The following is a 20,426-nucleotide window of genomic DNA, read 5'->3' as shown; positions in this document are numbered from 1 at the left end:
GATGTTTCACTGCCGATTCAGCTTGGTAACTATCTTCACAATGAAGGAGACAGGCAGCGTGTGTCATCAGACAACGGCCCGCTGCAATATTTCTTGAATCTGAAATCATGAGAGACACCTATTATCAATGCGGGGAGTGCAATACATTCCTGCCCCCCTCACCGCCCCGAATAGCGGTAGTCGATTCTCTCTACCCTTCACAGATGGCGCGTCGTTACTTGGAAAATGTCGCAGTAACTTACGGCGCGAAATTTGCGCCACAGATATTTGCCCCGTGAAAAGGGTTACAAGTCGCAATATGTGCGGGAACATGACAGGACGCGCGAGTGAACCAGACTGTTAAAATATGCCACGGTCAAAATTCTTTGCATAAATGATAAGTGTTTCTAGCAGCCGCGAGCAGGAAACATACGCTAGAAGCATGGCCTCAGTGATCGGGTGGTCCTCGCGCGCTGTACCGTGCTTTACAGCCGTCATTTCGGCAACTAACTTCAACAGACACGCTCCTATAAAAATTCACACGCTTTGGGGGATTATGTTGTTCATCAACAATAATCGTAATCTTTCTCGCGTACGATTCCTTTCTTTCAGGCATGTCCTCCCGGCAATGACAGGAAACGAATTGCATGCATGCGAAGGAGGGTGACACAGCGTTTCTCGCAGGACAGCCATGAAAGCACCGAGCGCGGGGCGTTGTATAAAGGTAGGGCTCGCAGGATTGATTACGATTATTGCTCGAGGAAAAGGTAAGAGCCGAGTGGTGCAAACGGCAGAGCATGGCGCTCGCGACGTGATTCCGACGCCTGCTGTCTCTTCCGGCGTTTGCAGTAGTAAAAAGCATGGCCTTTGAGGCTGGTTTCCGTTACTGTGAATTTGAAGGAGCGTCCCTGGGAAGTGCATTGCAGACACCACTAAACTAGATTCTACGTCTTGTCACTGTTTATACATGCGCCAATAGGTTCTTGCGTCCCATCTCTGGGCCTATCAACTGAAAAATTTCCGGAAAAGCAGCCTATGGAAGCGAAAAGGAAAGAAAACAATGAAAGCTGGGGAAGCACGCCAGGGTACTCACCGTTATCTCCGAGGCAACAGCTACCATTCGTCGAGTGCATGAAAGCATGCTCCGTGGCGATTCAATACGTTGTCGTATAGCAAGGACAGAAGCTTCACGAAAGCGCTTAGCATCTGTGCCTGGCTGGCGCAAGTTTTTCCGCGTGCACCTGAAGCGGCGACTGATGAGCAAGAGCTCATATGTAAGTGAATTCGTGTGTAAAAGAAACCTGAATTTGTGGTTGCAAGTATGTAGTTTTATTTAAGAAATCCTCACCGAAGTGGTGGGTATTCCTCGGGCCATAGTGGGAGATAGAGGTCGACGTCCTTTTTTCCCCTTAGTCGTTATGTCATGCGAAGAATGAGTCGGGAAATTATATTCAGTACGTGATTGCTTTTATAGTCTTGCCAGACGTACTTCTCCAAGCTTGCCATCGGGAACTGTGCCCGACAGCCAAGCCTAATGTTTCTTAGGCACTAGTTTCATGTATGATCAGACGACCAAGATGGCGTGGTTGAGTCGTACGCTGTGGGAAGGATCTGATTCATCCTTCTCTCCCCTTGCACACACACAGACACACACGCGCGCGTGCCAAACAAGAACACCCACAAATACATATTCAACAACAAAGATATGTGAGGCCCGTCGGTGCACTAAGCAGTGCCATAAATTTTCATCATGTTAAGTGGTTAATAAAGAAGGCCTCAAAATGAAGTTAAACAAAGCTGTATTTTCTCCACCGCAGCACAAAAGGCGGAGGACACGTTGCCTTGTGTTCTCTGAGGCATCATGACCATGCTTGATTCGCTTCAATTAACAGAGACGAGCTCACATCTTATTTTTATTCCGCAATAAATAATGAATGCCTGTATCAGTTTCCTATTAAGCGCGTAATTGTCAAAACGGAATTTCCGCTACCGTATTAACCGTCATCTTACTTATCGTAATGAGAGCAAAATAGCGCTAATTTCTTGCCTAGGTGACGACAACTCATATGACTTGAATTTTGGAATGCAATGTTCATTATGATAAATGAAGAATAATGATAACAACAAGGCGAAAAGCTGCAATTGAGACGCTCAGTTACACGCTTCCGCAATCTTCCTTCGCACAAGGAGTTTTCCACAAGAAAGAAGAGAGACAACTTGGGTTCGGCGTATCATGTTTTCGTATGAACACTTTATGCATAGACACAGCATCAGACTACAATCGTAACAACTTTGCCGTATGTACATTCGTGGTCGACGCAGTGTGAATATTTGCTTAACAAAATGTGCAACTTTACATAGATGAAATATACACAGAACGGGTTAGGGCCACACTAATGCACACATTCAAAACAAAAGCCTATTCTTTCTGCGACGGCGATTCGATATGGCAGTGAGTGCGCTGCACGTTTGGCCCAAAAGAACACAACTCCGAACCCGCACTGCCCATTCCTAAAACGTCTTTGTTTTCTTCACTGTATCACATGTTCATCACGACAACGTCATAGACTACAATAACAAACTGTAACACCATTTAATTTTTCTTTCGTGTCAACGTGGGAAATTTCACGCCCGCGACTTTAGTCCTTTGTTGAGACTGCAATTGGTGATGATGATGAGTAAAAGGTTGTGAGGCAGTTTCCAGTTGGCTCTGCCACAAGTGAAGATAAAATAATAGTAAAAGGAAATCTCACTTAAGCAAAACTAGGTAGCGGTAAAAATTGTCGATAGTATCATTACAGAAAGGTTGTGATCTGTTGACTGTTCCTTTTAGCAATGCGCAAGCTTACAAGTTGTATCTGAGTGGTCGCGAACACGTGGGTCGTCCCTGCGGTTGTTCTATCTTTCAAGACGGCGTATTCCTTCCCATTATTTACGTAATCCGCGTACGGGCATCACGAAATGTTGCAGCAAGTATGAATTTGTTTCTTTGCGATTTTCACGTCGTGTTTCAATGAGAACGCCAATGCATTTCTCCGTTAAGATCGGGAATTAACATCTCGAAACTGGTGTCATCCTGAGAATTCGGTTCAAGTGGATCCACCTTGCGCACTCCATGCCTAGAATTTGTAAATTGCAATATGGGTCATAAAGTAATTAGTTATAAACGTACTTATATTTTGTTAATTAGTCGATAATGCATTTCAATTTACTGTGCAAGTGATGTACGCCTCTTCAAGTAAACCAGCTCATGAACTAGAATTGTGCTATCTGCCGCAGGCAACCTTTAAAAATATTTAAAGGGTTCGCTGAAACACCCGGTATATATGGACCATTTAGGGGCAGTGGAAACCGAGTACGCCTGCACCGATAAGAACTAAGTGTTCGCCTTCTGCAGTTTGTTTACAAGTTTGCTTATAAATATGAAAACGAAAATTCGCATTAATCTGACGGCGGTTGCTGCTGTTTGGCGTCTGCAACGTCAGCGTTCGCAGCTTCTCCAGAAAGAAGCACCACAGAGCAACTTGACAAGAACAACAGGCATGTGTAAAAGGAAAGCACGATCAACGCACCCAAGATCGCCTTCGCGCTCCCATGTTTCTTGATATCACACCGCACGACAAGATATGTATGCACGAAGAGGCTGCTTTCACATCGATGTATGAAGGGTCAGTGTGATAGTGGTGATGATAATGATGATGATGGTGGGCTCGCGAAGCGTCAGAACGCAGTGAGGCACGATCAGAATTCACTCCACGTGCTCAGTCCAAAAAACACACGAGTCCGCGGTGAGCACATCCTGCTTTCGTTGACGGCCAGCACCCGTACCGTACACGTCGTTTGCAAAGTGTCTCTGAGCATAGCGCGAAACTGTCGCAAAAAATAATATTGTTTCTTTTTCCCTTTGGAGTTCAGTGGCGCAGTAGGAACAGCTTTGTGTCCGTGGTCTAGAATAAAAGAATGGGAATAATAAGCAAGAATCAGTACGGCATCGGACTTCTGGCGAAATGGATATATACTGCATTGAAAATTTCAGAAAACGCCTTCGCTCTGAGGGATGCATCGTACAACATGCCAGCATTATATGTTGCATGACTAGGCATGTTGTATAATTTATGAACTGTGACTGAATGAGAGAAGCTTTCGCCGGGTTGTCGGTATTCTGACATGCACAAGTCACCTTGGAAAAACGCTGGCTACAGGATGAAGCTTCCCTTGTTTATTTTTTTTTCAATTCAATTCATGTTTATTTGCATCTATACATGTACAGATAACAGGAGTACAGACAAAAAGCCAAATGAATTCGGCTTGACGGGGTCTGTACCCCCTGCAGAAATGGCACTGTGCACAATAAAGAGAACACAAACAAACAATAATGGATAAAAGAGAAAAAAAAGTGAGCATTAGTGAACATTGCATAACAGAAATGCATACGGGTAAAAAAATCAACAATAGAATGCTGCAAGAAATTATATTACAGAAAGCGAATAGTATAAAATGATACAAATAATACAGCCTTGTATTACAGCCTTGTGTTTACCTGATATTATTAACTTTAAGCTACTATTTTCCCCCGACATGTTCATCATGTTATATATTGTCATTAGTTCCGTGACAGTTTTCCTAGGAAACGTTCCTGGATGAACACTTAGTTAATGTAGCGTTGACCCATGCAAAAAAGAAAAAAAGAACACGTGGTTACTTACCTCGTTTTCATTTCACCTATGAGACATTCGATGGGACCTCTTTGACGGCGAATGGTTGACTGTAATGAAAAAGGATATACGTTAGGTGTGACACAGCAGCCCTGGTCAAATGAAAGCTCTGTAACGGCTAAGCTTTGTTTTATCTGTCAGATGTGGTTCTAGAGCCTAGGCAAGATGAATACAAACCACAGTTTTCGTGACCAGTACTATTTGTTAGCCATCTGACGCATTCCTGTGACACTCGTGGTGATTACAAAACGTAGAAGGCGAGGACAAAGGCTCCACCCACTCTGCGTGTGCGTGCTTCCTTTGTGATAATGCGCTTTATTGAATTTATGTGTAACGTGCAAATATCATTTCTCCGAAAAAAGCACAAGAAGAACGCAGCTTTGAAAAACCTAACGAGAACGAAGAGGACAGAACATGGGCGCTTCAGAGCAGCCCATTAATATAATCGCAAGCTATTCTAGTTTTCAGATTTTGCTTCAACCGAAGTACCGCAGTAACAGATTCGCACTTTGGGCGAAGTCGTTTATATTTTACTCTTTGTAGCTGTTGCTACTTTGGTTACCTATCACTGGTTGTTGTACCCTACCCCCTCCTCTTATCGTCTTGAGAGAGGGGGACTCCTTATTTAATCCTGGATAGGTTTGCCTAGTGGCGCACCTAGCATGCTAATATGATGAGAAAATGAAGTGATATGCCCTGTGCATGACGCCAGATACACAGCATACACAAAGCATAGCACAACTAGAGCATCTCATTAAGACCAATGTGGGATAATTTTGAAGGTGCCTTCGTGGCGCGAGATTCACCGGCAGCGTTAGTCCATAGACCAATGACGCCAAAGCTATCCGAGGGCAGCCAGCCGGTTTAGTGTCAGCTAATCCTTTTGTCTTTTTTTACATCTATTACCCCTTACTTTGCATTCTTTCTCTATAATGAAGTTCTGGGCACCCTCGAAGCTAACCTGACACGCAATATCAATATCACACAGTTATGAAGTGCGATTGCCGGCCGGCTAATGTGGTCACTAAGACTTAGGAGGAACTATTGGCTGCAGTATAGATTGAGTGAAAACGCGGGTAGCTGAGATTGTATATGAGGATAAAATGAAGAAGTGAAGAAGGTTAGGTCATGCAATGAGTAGGGGGAGGGAAGGCAGGTAGCCAGTAGTTCATTAGAAGGACAGAACGGGTACAACGAGGAGAAAAACGCAGTTGAAGACAGCAGAGGAATAAACGTAGTGATAAAATATGGAAGGCGGGCCCACATCGGGTGCAGTCGATTGACCCGAGCCGTAGGTAACTGGACGCAGGAGAAGCATTCGTTCTGCAGTAGACGTGAATAGGTCAAACTCACCCTCTAAGCCTTCCGCTCCATCGTCGAGCTTAACCACGGCCGTCGCCATTTTCCAGTGACTAGATGATGCCCGCCTGTCTCCCAGGTCGGCTGCAGAGCTTAATACTGAAAAACAAAAAAGAACGCCAACGAGCACAACACAACCATTTTAGGAGCGATCAGTCATTCGTTGGCGCAAGAGGTTGCACCGAAAGAAGATATATTTTTGTGTCTAGTAACGAAGTGTGCCTCGTGATATTGTTGCTTCTATTAAAGGAATGGTTCCGTATTCAATGTTGCAGTATGCCATTCAAGTGTTGCAAGCACGAATGGTTCGATATTACTGCAATAGCTATGCGGTAAAATTCCCTATTTGTCACGTGGTTAATCTCCTACTGGACTACGCGATCATCAGCGCCATTCAAGATGCGGAATATGCGGCAAACACTAATTCCCGAGGCTTCAGACCACGTTTTAGCATCATAGGTGGTGTCCTAAATAAAAATTACTTGAATACCGCCTGAAAATCGAGAAACGGAAACTTTTCTGAGCGCGAAAGGTAGGCATTGTTTGTTTATTACTTTTCTGTAACGACGATGATTGTTTTTTTTTGGTAATGCTGCTCCTTGTTGAGAAGCAGAAATGCTCCGAATACGGAAGTTATCGATAGTAAAACACAGGGTTTTATTTGGAGAGGGCTTCTCCTCAAAATAAAAGTTAGTGCGGAGAAGCCCGCCACGAAAAACTCAACTTTGAGGCGCAAGCAGAGATGAAATGCTTTTAATGGGCGTATTAAACGCATTGTCCAAATGGCTTCCCGCAAAAATTTCCAGGAAAGTAACGTGTTTTCACTGATATACGAGATGCCACATTTTTGCTCAAATTCAACGCTGTATCCAGCTAAATAACTATAGCTGTTTTTTCTCGCACTTAATGCTACCGCAGAGACATGGTCCTGCACTTCTGTTTAATGAGAAGTTTCAGCTTTTCATCCGGAAGGGGGGGGGGGGGGGGCGTAACCTTCCGGCCCGCAATATTACTCTTATTTCAAGCGCAGGAGTGCCCTAAATCAAATTGAATGAAACGTATTCGATATAAAGAGAAAAATAAATACTATTCACCGTATGAGGCTGATTCTTTATGTAATCCTTCAATATTTCATGATTCACAAGTAATGCAGGAAATTGGTAAATCTAACAGCTGAAATAGAACAATTTCTAACACCGCAACAAAAGCAAGTATCAAAGCGCTGAACGACGACTTGTAGGAGATATAAAGCGGACAACCTAATATGGTGTGTGTCGCTAGGATATTTATGAATAAACCTCTAATAGGGGCTTCGTAAGAGTCTCGGAGGGGAATGAGCAATATCGTGCAAACTAAAAATGCTTAGATAACATTTGTACGTTTCCAACGGTCCTGTTTTTTTTTTTTTTAGAAGTGAATATTAGGAGAGGTTGGCGCCTTTATGGTGGCACTGGCTACTCCTTGTCACTTGGCAAAGGAAACAAATTTGCGTAAAAAGGGAGAATAGCGACACCGAATATGGCACTCAGTAGAACACTGGATGAATAAAAAGTATACAGTCCAACAGTACATCAGTCGCAAAGTTCTGTGCATTAGTTCAGTCCACGTACGCATATATATACTTGCAGTGCATTACATGTGTTGTGTGTTTTGGCTGTACAAAAAAAAAAATACGGTTCTGTATTTGCGGTTTACTGTATTACGAAATCTGTAACTGATTCGTTGTTACGATGCTGTAAGTGGTACTGGAACTTCCTAAAGCTTTCTACTTTATATTAATTTTTGCAAAGTGCTTAAGGGTTATCTGGGTTATGCTACCATAGGTTGCTAAATCTCACCCTTTTCATTCAAGTTCAACAACGTTGGATAAAATCTGTTATGTGATATTTTAGGTGATAACATTTTTGCGTTTACCACAAGATAGGTAAATCCGAGTAGGGCCTGAGTTAAACCTTCCTTTTACATGAAATATGACAAAGGTGAAAGGTGACAGGAATAAAAAAGGGATAGCCGAAACAGGCGGAATTAAAGCACCACTTGTGCAAGCTGCTCTTTTCTTTCTTTTTCCCATGTTTTCCCGCGCCGTTCGTCACTTGAATCATGCTAAATAGTACTCAGCCTTGTGCCATGCATGCCCGGGTGGAAGGACCTCGGGGGAAGGACCTCAATGGCCGATCTTGTATTTTCTGCGTGTAAGCATGCCCTGTTCGCTCCTCCAGAGTGACAGCTAGATGGTGAGATTTCTGTTTCCCAGTGCCGCGGAGACACACAGACAGCACAAGACAGCCAGGAACTGAGCCCCAGGAAACCTGTATAAACGTACTTCAAGGTCTATTTAACGTTACGACGAGGAGTAGAGCGATTTCTATTTTCCTTCTACAAGAACAGCTATATATCCCCGAAACGCTTCTAACAAGCGCTTGGACAAAGCTTCACAAGGTGTCGCTAGCGGCGTTGCTACTGCCGGGCACGTATCACCAGTCAACCGGTATTTTGTGAAGGTCAATAAGCACATGAACAACCTAAAACACTCTAATTACACAGGAAAAGAAAAAAAGAAACGCAGCATGTCAACCTACCAGGATAATTGTAGACATGGATATCCGACCTAGGAGGCCTAGGCGTCCTCTTTACGGTGGCATAAAGAGGTTCCTCCTGGGCCTTGGAGGAGCACAAATTGGACAAGAGGAAAAGGAAAGACGAAAAGGAAAGTGTGAGGAGACAACACAATGAAAGCAAGTCAACAGTTCCATTTCCACAATGCTTTCCCGTGTGTTGTGTGTCTTCACTGTTTTTCAGTGCAAATATTGCATCACAAATACGTGAAAATACAGGCGTTTTTATTAAAAGCCGCAACCATCCCTTCGTCTATCGCACCTCTTGACTTAGGATAAGATATGAATAACTTTATTAAAATACTGGCAACCGATGGTTTAACGCGTCGTGACGTTGACCAAGCGTCGACCCGGGGTTATGCCCTACTCTACACTACCCCAGTTCGGCCCGTTTGTGGTGCGTCGGGAGGCTTGTGCTTTTTGAGCGCATTCCAGGCCTGCTGGACGGCCCATAGTTGAGCGTCCTTGTGTGTAGTTCTGTAGACTGCACTGCACGTTGAACTTCTGGGCGGCTATGTCCTGGAGGCAACCCATGGAAGGGGGACAGTTATCTTTGCCAATGCCTGCGCTCGGTTGTCAGACTAAAGGCCGCACGCCACAGCCGCATCACATCAGGGTGGAGCTTTGCGCCGCTCTTAACTTTTTGCATACGTCATCATGAGAACGACAATTAGAATTTGGAGTCGGATATCTCGGAGATCAGAAACGCTAGAACAATTATTCCAACTGATACTGTGTAGAAACACGACTGCCTCTAACTTTTCAATACAAACATACCCACTTACTGCAGTCGACAAAAAGATAATTATTCAATTTTCGTTAATTGGGCTGCTGACAGCGATAATTATCATCTCACTTTGTGTACCCCTGGCCACATAACTTATGTGCACAGGTGGTCTTCGCGTGCCTCCCAGTGCCTAACTTTAAGAAAACCATAAAACTTAATTTTGAACGCCCTGTATATAGTTTCGCAGCTACATGCATTGAATACACTTACATTTATTTTTATGACTCTATGTTCAAAGTATGATGAATTTAATAATTGCTCCGCAGCCACTTAGCAGTTATACGTGCCCATTGATATGCTAGCTGTGTGCGCTGAAATGTACTTGAAGAGAATACGCCAAGCTGTTCTGGTTCTGCTTTTGTCACTTGTCTCAGCTGTTGAAGACGCAGTTATAAATTCGATTCTTTGCCCCGCAAGCACATGCCTTACAAGGGCGTAAAGGTTACTGGAATGAGAGGAAGTTGGAATGTTTTAGGCTAGTCCATTTGCTTCTTTCGCATTGCAGTGAAAAGCAAATGTTCAAGAGCTCCCGTTAAAAACCTTGCCAATGAATAATCTGATATACAAACTGAAATACAGCGTTAAATTCGCGCTCATTTAGCAAAGATTCTCGAAGGTATAATTTATTGAGGGTATAGAAATAAAACGAGAAAATGCATGAGTTCTTGTCGATAACACGTGCCTACTTTGTTCGTAAAAATTGCTGTGTCGACATTGCGCGCCACGCCGATTCACTGAAAAGGCTCTGCCGCTTCAAGCAAACCAACCTGCTTGTAGGAGCATTCGGACATTTTCCTCTCGTCGATATCGGTGACACGGGTAGTGGCGTACGGCGTCGGGTAGTAGTCCAGGCGGCCGTCCAGCGACATCGTCTTCTTACCGAGGCTCGGGTCGACTTCGGACAAGTGGAGGCACTCCTGGAGGTGGGTTGCCTTGCGCGACCCGTAAGCTGAACTTCCTGCACCATGCACAAACGATGCGGAAAGGCAGACTTCAACCATTTCACTTAAAAGACTGGCGGCATAAAATTACCATAAAGCTTTAATATTATATATGTGTATATATAAACAACCCACCTACGGCAAGTTGTTTTTTCATCCACTTTAATTTCCATTAATTTATCGTTTCATTTCATTTATTAAGCACAAGTAATTTCCCGTATGTTGTCCTTGGTGTCAGTGTTTGTTGGCTTCTTAAGATATGATTATATATATATATATATATATATATATATATATATATATATATATATATATATATATATATATATACATATATATATTAATGGCCTTCCATCTTTTGGAACGTTTGGCATGCTACTCCAGCTGTAATAATTGAGGATAAAAGAAAGATAATGAAAGAAAAGAAGAGAAAAACTCTCATGAACATACGAACACTTGCGCAACGCACTAGCACAGAAGTTATTTACAGAATTTCATTTAGTCGTTCATCCGCATCGGGATATCTCGTACATGAAAAGTTTCCGCAGCGTCTCGAATCAGGGGCCGAATTCACAAATATTTTCGTTCGTAAGTGCTCTTTCTCGTAGGCTGATCGCCTACTCTAATCATATGTCCTACGTCACTATTGGTTGACACGAACGCTTTCAGCATAAGAAATTTTTTTGTGAGTACGGGCCGAGAAGACAAATTGAGTTATGCTTCATTTTTTTTTAAGAGTTGGCAAATTCACTGTCTGTGCAGGTAACTGACTCTGCACTAAAATAAGAAAAAAAAATCGTGCATTCACAAAATTAGCTTGCTACGAAAAATGTATTCACCTCGCTGCGTCACCGAAGTGTGTTGCTGTTTAGGCTGCAACAGGTTTAAGGAAGAAGACTGCGCTAATGCTCACCACTGTTGGAGCTGTCCGAGGAGTATCGCTTTCGCAGCACGAAGTATACGAGGACACCCACGACAAGAACAACAATGAGAGAAATGCAGGCAGGCAAAATGACGCCGAGCTCAAGGTAGAAGGGCGTCGCTTCATTCTCTACGACCAACGATGGAGTGGCTGGTGCTGCGACACAAAGTGGTTACAGAATATATTCAATTATGTTTGTTTTAAACCGGCATATGAATAAGTCAGTTTAGACAGGCAGAACACTCTTTCAAAATTGCATCTCTCTGTAACTAATTGGTAAAGAAAGGTCGATTGCTAGCAGGAAAATCAATCACAAGCTTCGTTTTCTGGGACGAGGTATACGACATTAGCGTGACGCGACTGGTTTCAAGCATTCCGCGTATTACGGCCATTTGCGCGCTCAATGAATTCCTAAAAGCAGTAGGACAGAACTCCGTCTCGCTTACCGAATAGATCTAGTTAGCCTTGGTTATCATGTATTTACCTGAACCAGACCAAACGCTCCGATTTCGCGTGTCGTAACGGGAAGCTGGGTCACAAAATTAAATGTGGTGGCGCCACCCGTTCATACTTCTGCGCCCTCTATGGAGCGCCATACCTAGCGCTGATGGCAACACTAGATTATTTGTATTTACGAAGCGTCAACTCGCCATCTGGATTAAGTTGATACTGCTATTCTGTCTATTTAGGTATTTTTTGTGAAGCTTTGTGGAAGTCTGCTTCTCCAGTGAAGAGAATACAAGCTCTACCGCATTTGTTTGCACGCTTGTGCGACTCTTAATGAGAAAGCTGTTAGGGCATGGCTGCAGACGTAAGAATAGCAGTGAAGCAGCCGAAATTTGGCACAACGGAGTTTGGAACGCAGGTGTTTGAGAACGAGGTCACCAGTACTTAAGCATCATAATAATCACAAGCACGGGATCGCGTGTTTGCGTACGGTTATCTGCAAGCGTCTATGTCTTTTGTTTAAAATGAAATGCAATGAGGTAGTTTGGAAGACACCTGTATATTTGGACTGGATTACGCACGGACTGCTAAATATTATGTCGGCCGGGAACGTCACGCATACGTAACATAATAGGGAAGAGGGCATCAGGCGCGCCGCTATTAGTCTTATTCAATGTTTTGATATATGTTAGAATTAAGCGGCCAGTTTAGTGCTAGGAGAAATGCAAGGTATTACACTGGGTAGCTGCGTTTTGCAAGAACGTTGCGAGCAGCGTTTGAAGCTGTAAAAACATCACATTCGATACCGACATGTCAACACATACCCTGTGCTGCTGGCAGCGTGACGAAGTCGTACTCGGCCTCGGTTATGCCTGCCTCATTCTTCGCTATTACTTGAAGCAAATAAGGTACACCTGGGATGAGGTCGCTCAACATTATTTGCTTCTGATGAGGAGGAACGTTGTGTCCGACGACGTTCCATACCTGAAATGCAAAAAAAAAAAAGAAAGAACGAAAGAAAATACGGCTATTGAAGTGACGTTGTAGATAGAGACACGTGCAGAAGCTAGTGTTCTATGTTCTCCTGCAATGTGCTATCACAAAATTTAACGATCAAACTCACGTTCTTTACGCAAAATAAAATTCAAGAAGACAGTGATCCCCTCGCCGAGGAAAGATGAGGAACTTCTTCAGACATATTGACGTAAGAACAAAAAAAAAAGCATAATGGAACTAGGATTGGGAGAGATTGACAGCCTTGCATCATTGTGGGGTGATTCCACGAGAGATCAACACGGGTCAAAAATTTCATATTTTAGATTTCATTGAATATTTTATATTTCATGCGCATATCACTAGGTAGCACTAAAGTGAATGTGGCTTCTTTACCAAATGAATATTTTAGGAGGAAAAAAATAACGAGATTCTTCAGTGTGGAGGTGCCTATTTATTGCACAAGGCGTTTTCACAAATTCACAACGATGTGAAATACAGTATGTTACAGCTACAAAGAATACATTCTTGTGTGTAAATGCTAGACGTAAAGAAGGGTCAGCTAGCACTGTTTCAGGCTTCCGTGCAAAACGGAAGTGTTTTAAAAATATTACTTAATTTGCAACAATCTTCAAAAGTTGCTATATTTACGATTTTTTTATCAACTAAACCATTACATGTAGCCTTCTGAAATTTGCTGGACTGCGAGACCTTAACCTATTCAGCAATTGTGCTGAATATTCTTGCTGTATCACAAATTACCATTTCTACAATTCGCCTCAAATTTGAAGTTTTGACAAAAATGAATGCTATTTAAAAATGAAAATAAAAAAAACCCCATCGTAAATTTTTCTCAAAATCTCGTAAACAACTATTCACAGGCACGTGAAAAAGAATATTAAAAAACATGTTGCATTATTTTGTTTGTAATCACAATACAGGTGTTAGAAATGGGAGCTTTGCCAGAATGCAGCAAGGTGCTGAGGAAAAGGAACATCGGGGTAAAAAGAGCGTGCATAAGGCTCTGACTTGCCTAAACTTGACCGTAATGGCGACGTAAAGCCAGTTTTGACCTTATAATTATTACTTCTGCATAAAAGTGCGTTTAGTACACTACTTCTACGCTTGAATGGGAATAACGAAGCGTCAGCATAACCATTACGTGGCTCACTTTATTTAACAGCAAGTGCGTGCGCCTTGCAGCGTAGATAATTTATGCCTTCTGTTAATGCAGGGTTTTTATTTCTTTGTGTGCTACAGAATTAACAGTTAACTCTGTATAAATGTACACAGGTAACAGAATGTGCGGCAGGTAAATGCCTCCAAAAATGTCGTACTGGTAATTACATGAACGTCATTACAGAACCTAAGAGGCGGTGGTGGGAGTGGCGATGCGGTTGGTTAAGGCAGGGTTAGCTGGCAGCTAGTTCCAGCGATTGCTTATTTTACCGCCTCTGAAGAAAAGGAAAAAAAGGAACTGTTAGAATACTATATAATAAAAAGTTCACAGTCCCTAAGGATCACCACTTGTCGGAAAGTTCACAGTTTCTTAGAAAAGCTGGAAAGAAGCAAGACACTTCCTCTTTCAGATACTTGGGTCTTTTGCCAAACATTACCTGGTCCGCGCACTCTTGAGGAAATTGCCTCTGTGCAAAGCCTCAAGTAGAGCATTTATTTCTTCATTGAAGTATTGGCAGGGCCACATGAACTCTCGGCCAAACTTGCTGGTATACAATGTATGGGATAGTTGTTGAAGCACCACTGACGAATGCTAAACGATGATAGCGTGCTGAGAACACGTCCTAAGTTTACGAAGCACTGCAGTACTGGCAGCTCTTTTCGCATTTTTCTATAAACCAGCTGATCCAGAGGGCCAGATCACGCAGTTCTAATGGAGCGAATCCAATACGCAGTGGCACAGTTGCTTGCCTGTTGACTTACTGACCTGTCAGTGCACACTTGTTGATGATCTGCACACGCCGCATGGAAGCAGGGAGAGGGCACAAGGAACTTCGAGCATACCCGCTGTATACGCTCAGAAAGGCTTGATCCTTTTCCAATCACTTGCAGCAGTGCGAGACACTAATACAACGCGATCGAAATTGGTGGCGTCAGGCTCGCTTAACCAAATGTGCCATAACCGTATGCCCGGAACACGTGGCAAAGATTTTCACTGGTTCCTTTTGAGGCGGCGAAAGTTCTCCACTTCATCCACATCTGCATAGAGCAGTTTGACGTTTTCCAGCGTTGCGGCCATCTGCGCCACCATTTCAGAGGCTGACCTAATGACTGTAGTGCTGTCTGCTCCGAGATTGTACAGCGAGGCTTGGTGCTTTACTAAGCCACCAACACCATCGCAAGCGTTTTTGCCATGTCCTGTCGCCGAAAAAAAGCCACTTTGTTGACGCGTGCTCCTTCTGTGACAGCTGCTAAAGCTAATACTTGTTTTGAAATGGCTACTGGCGCCGTCAGACACGTATGTAGCATGTTTGCCAAGCTGAAGTTCTTCCTTCATGCACTCATAGATTGTTTTCCAGCGCAAAGCAAGCGTGTGCAGCATCATGACATACCTCATCACTGAGAACCGCAAAACACTGAGTGGATCCTCTATTAGTGACGACACACGTAAATAGCGAGACCTGTTTTTTTTTGTGTCAATGGTATGATGGTACGTCGTTCGGTACAACGGCTGTCCAATTCTCTGCAAAGTCAAAGACACGGGATCCGTGCTGTTGATTCCGTTTGGCGTCGTGTATTGCTGATACTTGAATGCCCTTATATAATCATGGGTGATCCACTTGACAAGCCATGCACCAAGCTCCTGGAGAAAGGTGCTGGAGAAGCTCCTCGAGGCCTGTGCAGTCTTTTTGACGAGGTCACCATTTTCCCATACCGCATTGTTTACCTCTGTCTCTTCAGAGATTACCAAAGTTGTAGTAGTAAAAGTATCCTCATATGGGGGGGGGGGGGGGGGGGGGGCACAATAATCACAGTCGCCCGGGAAAGAATCGGTCGTGGGCGAGGTGCAAAGACATAGTTCTTTGAGGTGGGTAATTGTGTAGGCACCTTCAATGAGCTCTTCTAGCGCGGAGACACACTGTGTGGCGTTGGCGCAATACATGCAAAGGTACACTTGTGGAGCAAGAACCCATTTCGGCCGGAGAGAATAAAGCTTTGAGAGCCTAATAGATGTATCCGGATGGGCTTCCTTAAAGAGACCATATGTCTCCCGTACTGAGCGGGTCACGAATCTCTTGGCAGCATACTGTTTGTTTCCATCAATCGAAACAGATACTACGTCCTTTTTGTTGGGAGTCTGCCGAGCATATCCATGCTCGTCTTTGGTATAATATTCCACAGCGGTCTAAACGTCTGTTGGGTTCAACCGTGTTCTCTCAGGTGCGTCTGGTGCTGACCATATTCCACATTTCTCGCGCCAACGTCGGGATTTGTATATCATGTAGGCTGACAAATTTGGAATGAGAGCTTGAACGTTTCGGCGCTCCAGCTGGCTTCGCAGTAAAGTCAACAAGCGCATTCGCTTTTGGCACGAAGAGCACATGTCATAGGTTTCTATAAATTTGGCGAACCATTCGGTGCACATGCCGCATTTGGTACCTGAGGGGTCCAAATGGCGCTTGCACTATACGAAGTAAGATTTGGACCTTGCAGTGCCACCGAGATGAATTTGCTTTAGCACCGGGCGAAAGTTCCTTCGTTGCGAATCTGACTTCTGCTGATGAACGTGAGCCAGTTTCAAGTGGCACTTCTTTCTACCTCCCAGTTCGTCTTCTTACGGTAAGAATTCATTGCCTCCCGTGGGTTCACTTCCCATTCTTCTACATCTATCAACTCGATCAAAAGAGACGATTTTTACAGCAGCCGCACCTGAAAACGTGAACTAAATATGGGCGCCAATGATGGCCGAGGAGAGGCATGACTCAACGAATTTATGCCGGAAATTCAGACATTTTAGAACGGCGTTGTTGAAATAATTATAGTTTACCAAAACTGGCTTTACGCCGCCATTACGGTCAAGTTTAGGCAAGTCAGAGCCTTATGCACGCTCTTTTTACCCCGATGTTTCTTTTCCTCAGCACCTTGCTGCATTCTGGCAAAGCTCTCATTTCTACCACCTGTATTGTGATTACAAACAAAATAATGCAACATGTTTTTTAATATTCTTTTTCACGTGCCTGTGAATAGTTGTTTACGAGATTTTGAGAAAAATTTACGATGGGGTTTTTTTTATTTTCATTTTTAAATAGCGTTCATTTTTGCCAAAACTTCAAATTTGAGGCGAATTGTAGAAACGGCAACTTGTGATACAGCAAGAATATTCAGCACAATTGTTATATAGGTTAAGGCCTCGCAGTCCAGCAAATTTCAGAAGGCTACATGTATTGGTTTAGTTGATAAAAAATCGCAAATATAGCAACTTTTGAAGATTGTAGCAAATTATGCAATTTTTTTAAAACACTTCCGTTTTGCACGGAAGCCTGAAACAGTGCTAGCTGACCCTTCTTTACGTCTAGCTTTTACACACAAGAATGAATTCTTTGTAGCTTTAAGATACTGTATTTCACATCGTTCTGAATTTGTGAAAATGCTTTGTGCATTAAATAGGCACCTCCACACTGAAGATCTCGTTATTTTTTTTCTCCTAAAATATTCATTTGGTAAAGAAGCCACGTTCACTTTAGTGCTACCTAGTGATATGCGCATAAAATATAAAATATTCAACGAAATCTAAAATATGAAATTTTTGACCCGTGTTGATCTCTCGTGGAATCGCCCTGTGACTGATGCTCTGTGCACTTAGGACATATGCACACGTATGCTTTTCTCTTATTACTCTTAATTTATTTAATTCTGTGAGGGATGAAGCCTATTACAATCACTTTTTAGATGACACGTAGTAGATGTATAAGTAAGTGGATCTTCCTTGGACGTGCAAGGACAGCTAGATGACAAAGAAATATCAAGAGGCTATGCGTTTTATAAGAAATACCTCCGCTAACGCCACAACAGCATTTTATCTTGGTTTAACGTCTAGTCCTGTAGTATCGCTAACGCAAAAAGATACTTAAAGCACACCGCTTAGATATTAAAGGCGCTATAGGCATTTACCTTGTCCTTCTGCCTCCTGAAGCGTACTTCAAAAGCGATGAACGGACAACCGCCGTCATGCCACGAGTCCAAGTGAATCGCGATTGATGTAGAGTTGATAGTTATCAGTGATGGCTTGTCAGGAGCCACAGGTGCTGCAATGGAACAGCGTCAATAACTGGTCAGGTTTGCTTCCTCTGTACTAAACGTAAAAAAAATAATGAATACGCCAAGTGCTGATGTTTAGTAACGTTAAGCGAGTTAGTCACCTGAGGCATGCCGATACAAATTCGTGAAATACCAAAACTGAGAGATGTGACGCAGGCTATAAGAAACAACTAATTAACCGAAGCTTGTAGGAGAAATTGTGAAAAGATTCAAATCTGATTCGCGAACTTTACCAAGCGAGCATCACAAGAGGTCAAAAAAGTCAGATGTAAAAAAAAATAAATTTTTGTTTCTCTAATAAAAATGTCGTTTAGAAGTAGGTTGAAGCGTAAAGGGAAATGAAGCGTTCACGTTGAAGGCACATCTCTTAACCCTTTGAGACGCTGTTTCTACAATTGTGCACAGCAGGAGAGTGCATCAATAGCAAAAGCACTGATGAAAGTAATGGTATTTAAAATGTGTTTCACACATCTTGAAACATTTATTATTGGAACTGTACTAGGGAGGGGGGCAATTTTGAATAACGTGCAGAATGTTTTAGCAAAATGAGTGGGAAGGTAGACGGCTGGGTGTTTTTACTCTGTGTCAGTATGTTGTATGTAGCGGGTTCACTTCTTTCATTGTTGTTTTACAACATCATGCACCAGGCATAAATTTCAGGTGGCTGGATAAGTGCTTTTCAAGCTTTTCAAAACACGAAATAGTACATGTTCTCATATTTTGTGTTCCTGTAGTGAGTTTTCGCATGGAGTTGAAATTTTGTAAACTTGACGAAAATCGCTAAACAATTGAAAATTCTTAATATTTTCTGCAGCTGTACAGTTTCTACGATTCTAAAGATGCCAGAGTTCTGGTGAAAGCAACTTTTCAATCAGCGGGCTAAAGTGGCATCTGAAAGGGTTAAAGACGTTGCAAGTGTATATTGACTCACCGACTCCGATTGTTTTGGCTGAGACAATATTGCTTGGTCCCCCGTTGCCAACCGAATTGAAAGCGGATAGGTAGACTTGGTAGGAAGCACCACATGTCAGCTGGTCCACGGTGTACTCAGCTGCATCTCGAGGCACGTTGATCTTGTTCCACTCGCCCAAGTCTTTCCGCACGTGCAGCACGTAACCTAAAATCAGAATGTCAAGAGCTTAAAGTAAAAAAAACAGAAAGAAAAACTCGAAATGCCAGTTCAACAATAGAAAAAAAAGAAAGATGCAGATCCAACGCACATTTTCTAATCTCCATACGAAGCGAAGCTTTCGCGAAGCTGTTAATTAAATGATATAAAACTGGTCATCTTCTGCATACAGCATTGCAGTATGGCGATTACGTGATTGCCCTGGAATACGGCGGTACGCGCGTATTCCTCTACGCGACACGAGCGACTGTGGATTACCTCGCCTCGCTTGTCGTTCCGGAATGTACAGGACTGTCCGAGACGCTGCATACACAACGCTCGTGGGCAAAACGCGCCACCTCGGGCATTCTGGTACTGTCAGGGGGACGCACATTCGTAGAAGCCCACTGCGTACAGGGACGTCTCACTTTCCTATTGCACTATGTCGAATATTGGCCCATCTTATTGGCCAGAAACAGGCCGAGAATACGTGCCAAACTTCGTCGAAATAAAGGCGTATGAATTCTAATTTTGATATACAAATTAGGTGCTTTGAAGGCGTGTACTTGTTGCCGTGAGGATATTTAAGTACCGTCTTCTGTTTCAGTGAGCAATTTTGTGAAGGCAGTCGGCCACCGGCACATGTGTACGGATACACATAAACATTATTACACATTATTACATCAGGCGATTCATTGCACGAGTCTTGTCCTGCGTGTGAGGTGCTTATGACGACGACAGAGACGGCGGCGCCATTGCAGCCGAGGATACCACACTGCGTGCTCAGGAGTAAAGCGGTATTAACACTGAGCCACTGCGAAAGCATAAGAGCGCTTCGTAGCTGTGTTAGATGACACGGGAGAGATGCCTGGCAACGCAGTTATGTGAAAAATCATGCGCCGACAGGATGCCGCAGGTTTGTGTATGCATGCAAGAGCATTTGCGGTATTCTTGTAACCAATACTTCGTGCGCACCTGCTAAAGCAACCCCCCCCTCCAAAAAAAAAAGAACATAAAAAAATGCTGACAGCACTCACCAAGGACATCGTTCGTGTCGGATGCTTTCCAAGATACGCTTATGGATGATGATGTAGAAGACTGAACTTTGACTGCCGGAGAGGTTGGGGGATCTAGAAGACATGTTTGCGTAAGCATCGATGCCCGATTAGTGGAATAATCTTGCAGGTTAGTAGAAGCATTTAGTTATAGCAATGAAACACGAACAGTCCTTTTGCCGAAATATTCCGGTTTACGAGGAAGCTTCACTTCTAGGCCAACTCCAA

General features: G+C 43.2%; 1 protein-coding gene across 1 annotated transcript in view; it reads right to left on the bottom strand.

Moving 5' to 3' along the window:
* Positions 1–2,210: 2,210 nt before the first annotated feature.
* The window catches only part of LOC126536639 (cell adhesion molecule Dscam1-like), a 322,345-nt gene continuing 304,129 nt past the window's right edge, over positions 2,211–20,426 (bottom strand). The window contains exons 20-29 of the mRNA XM_050183671.2: positions 20,181–20,273; positions 18,967–19,152; positions 17,889–18,022; positions 12,590–12,749; positions 11,310–11,474; positions 10,223–10,413; positions 8,633–8,714; positions 6,048–6,152; positions 4,686–4,744; positions 2,211–3,926 (exon numbers count right to left, since the gene is read on the bottom strand). Coding sequence (XP_050039628.2) covers positions 4,698–4,744; positions 6,048–6,152; positions 8,633–8,714; positions 10,223–10,413; positions 11,310–11,474; positions 12,590–12,749; positions 17,889–18,022; positions 18,967–19,152; positions 20,181–20,273 — 1,163 coding nt within the window. The 3' untranslated portion in view covers positions 2,211–3,926; positions 4,686–4,697. The remainder of the gene's footprint in view (positions 3,927–4,685; positions 4,745–6,047; positions 6,153–8,632; positions 8,715–10,222; positions 10,414–11,309; positions 11,475–12,589; positions 12,750–17,888; positions 18,023–18,966; positions 19,153–20,180; positions 20,274–20,426) is intronic.

Source organism: Dermacentor andersoni, chromosome 4, assembly GCF_023375885.2.
Source record: "Dermacentor andersoni chromosome 4, qqDerAnde1_hic_scaffold, whole genome shotgun sequence".
Lineage (NCBI taxonomy): Eukaryota > Metazoa > Arthropoda > Arachnida > Ixodida > Ixodidae > Dermacentor > Dermacentor andersoni.
The sequence above is the reverse complement of the archived record's forward strand: the minus strand, read 5'-3'. Positions and strand labels throughout refer to the sequence as shown.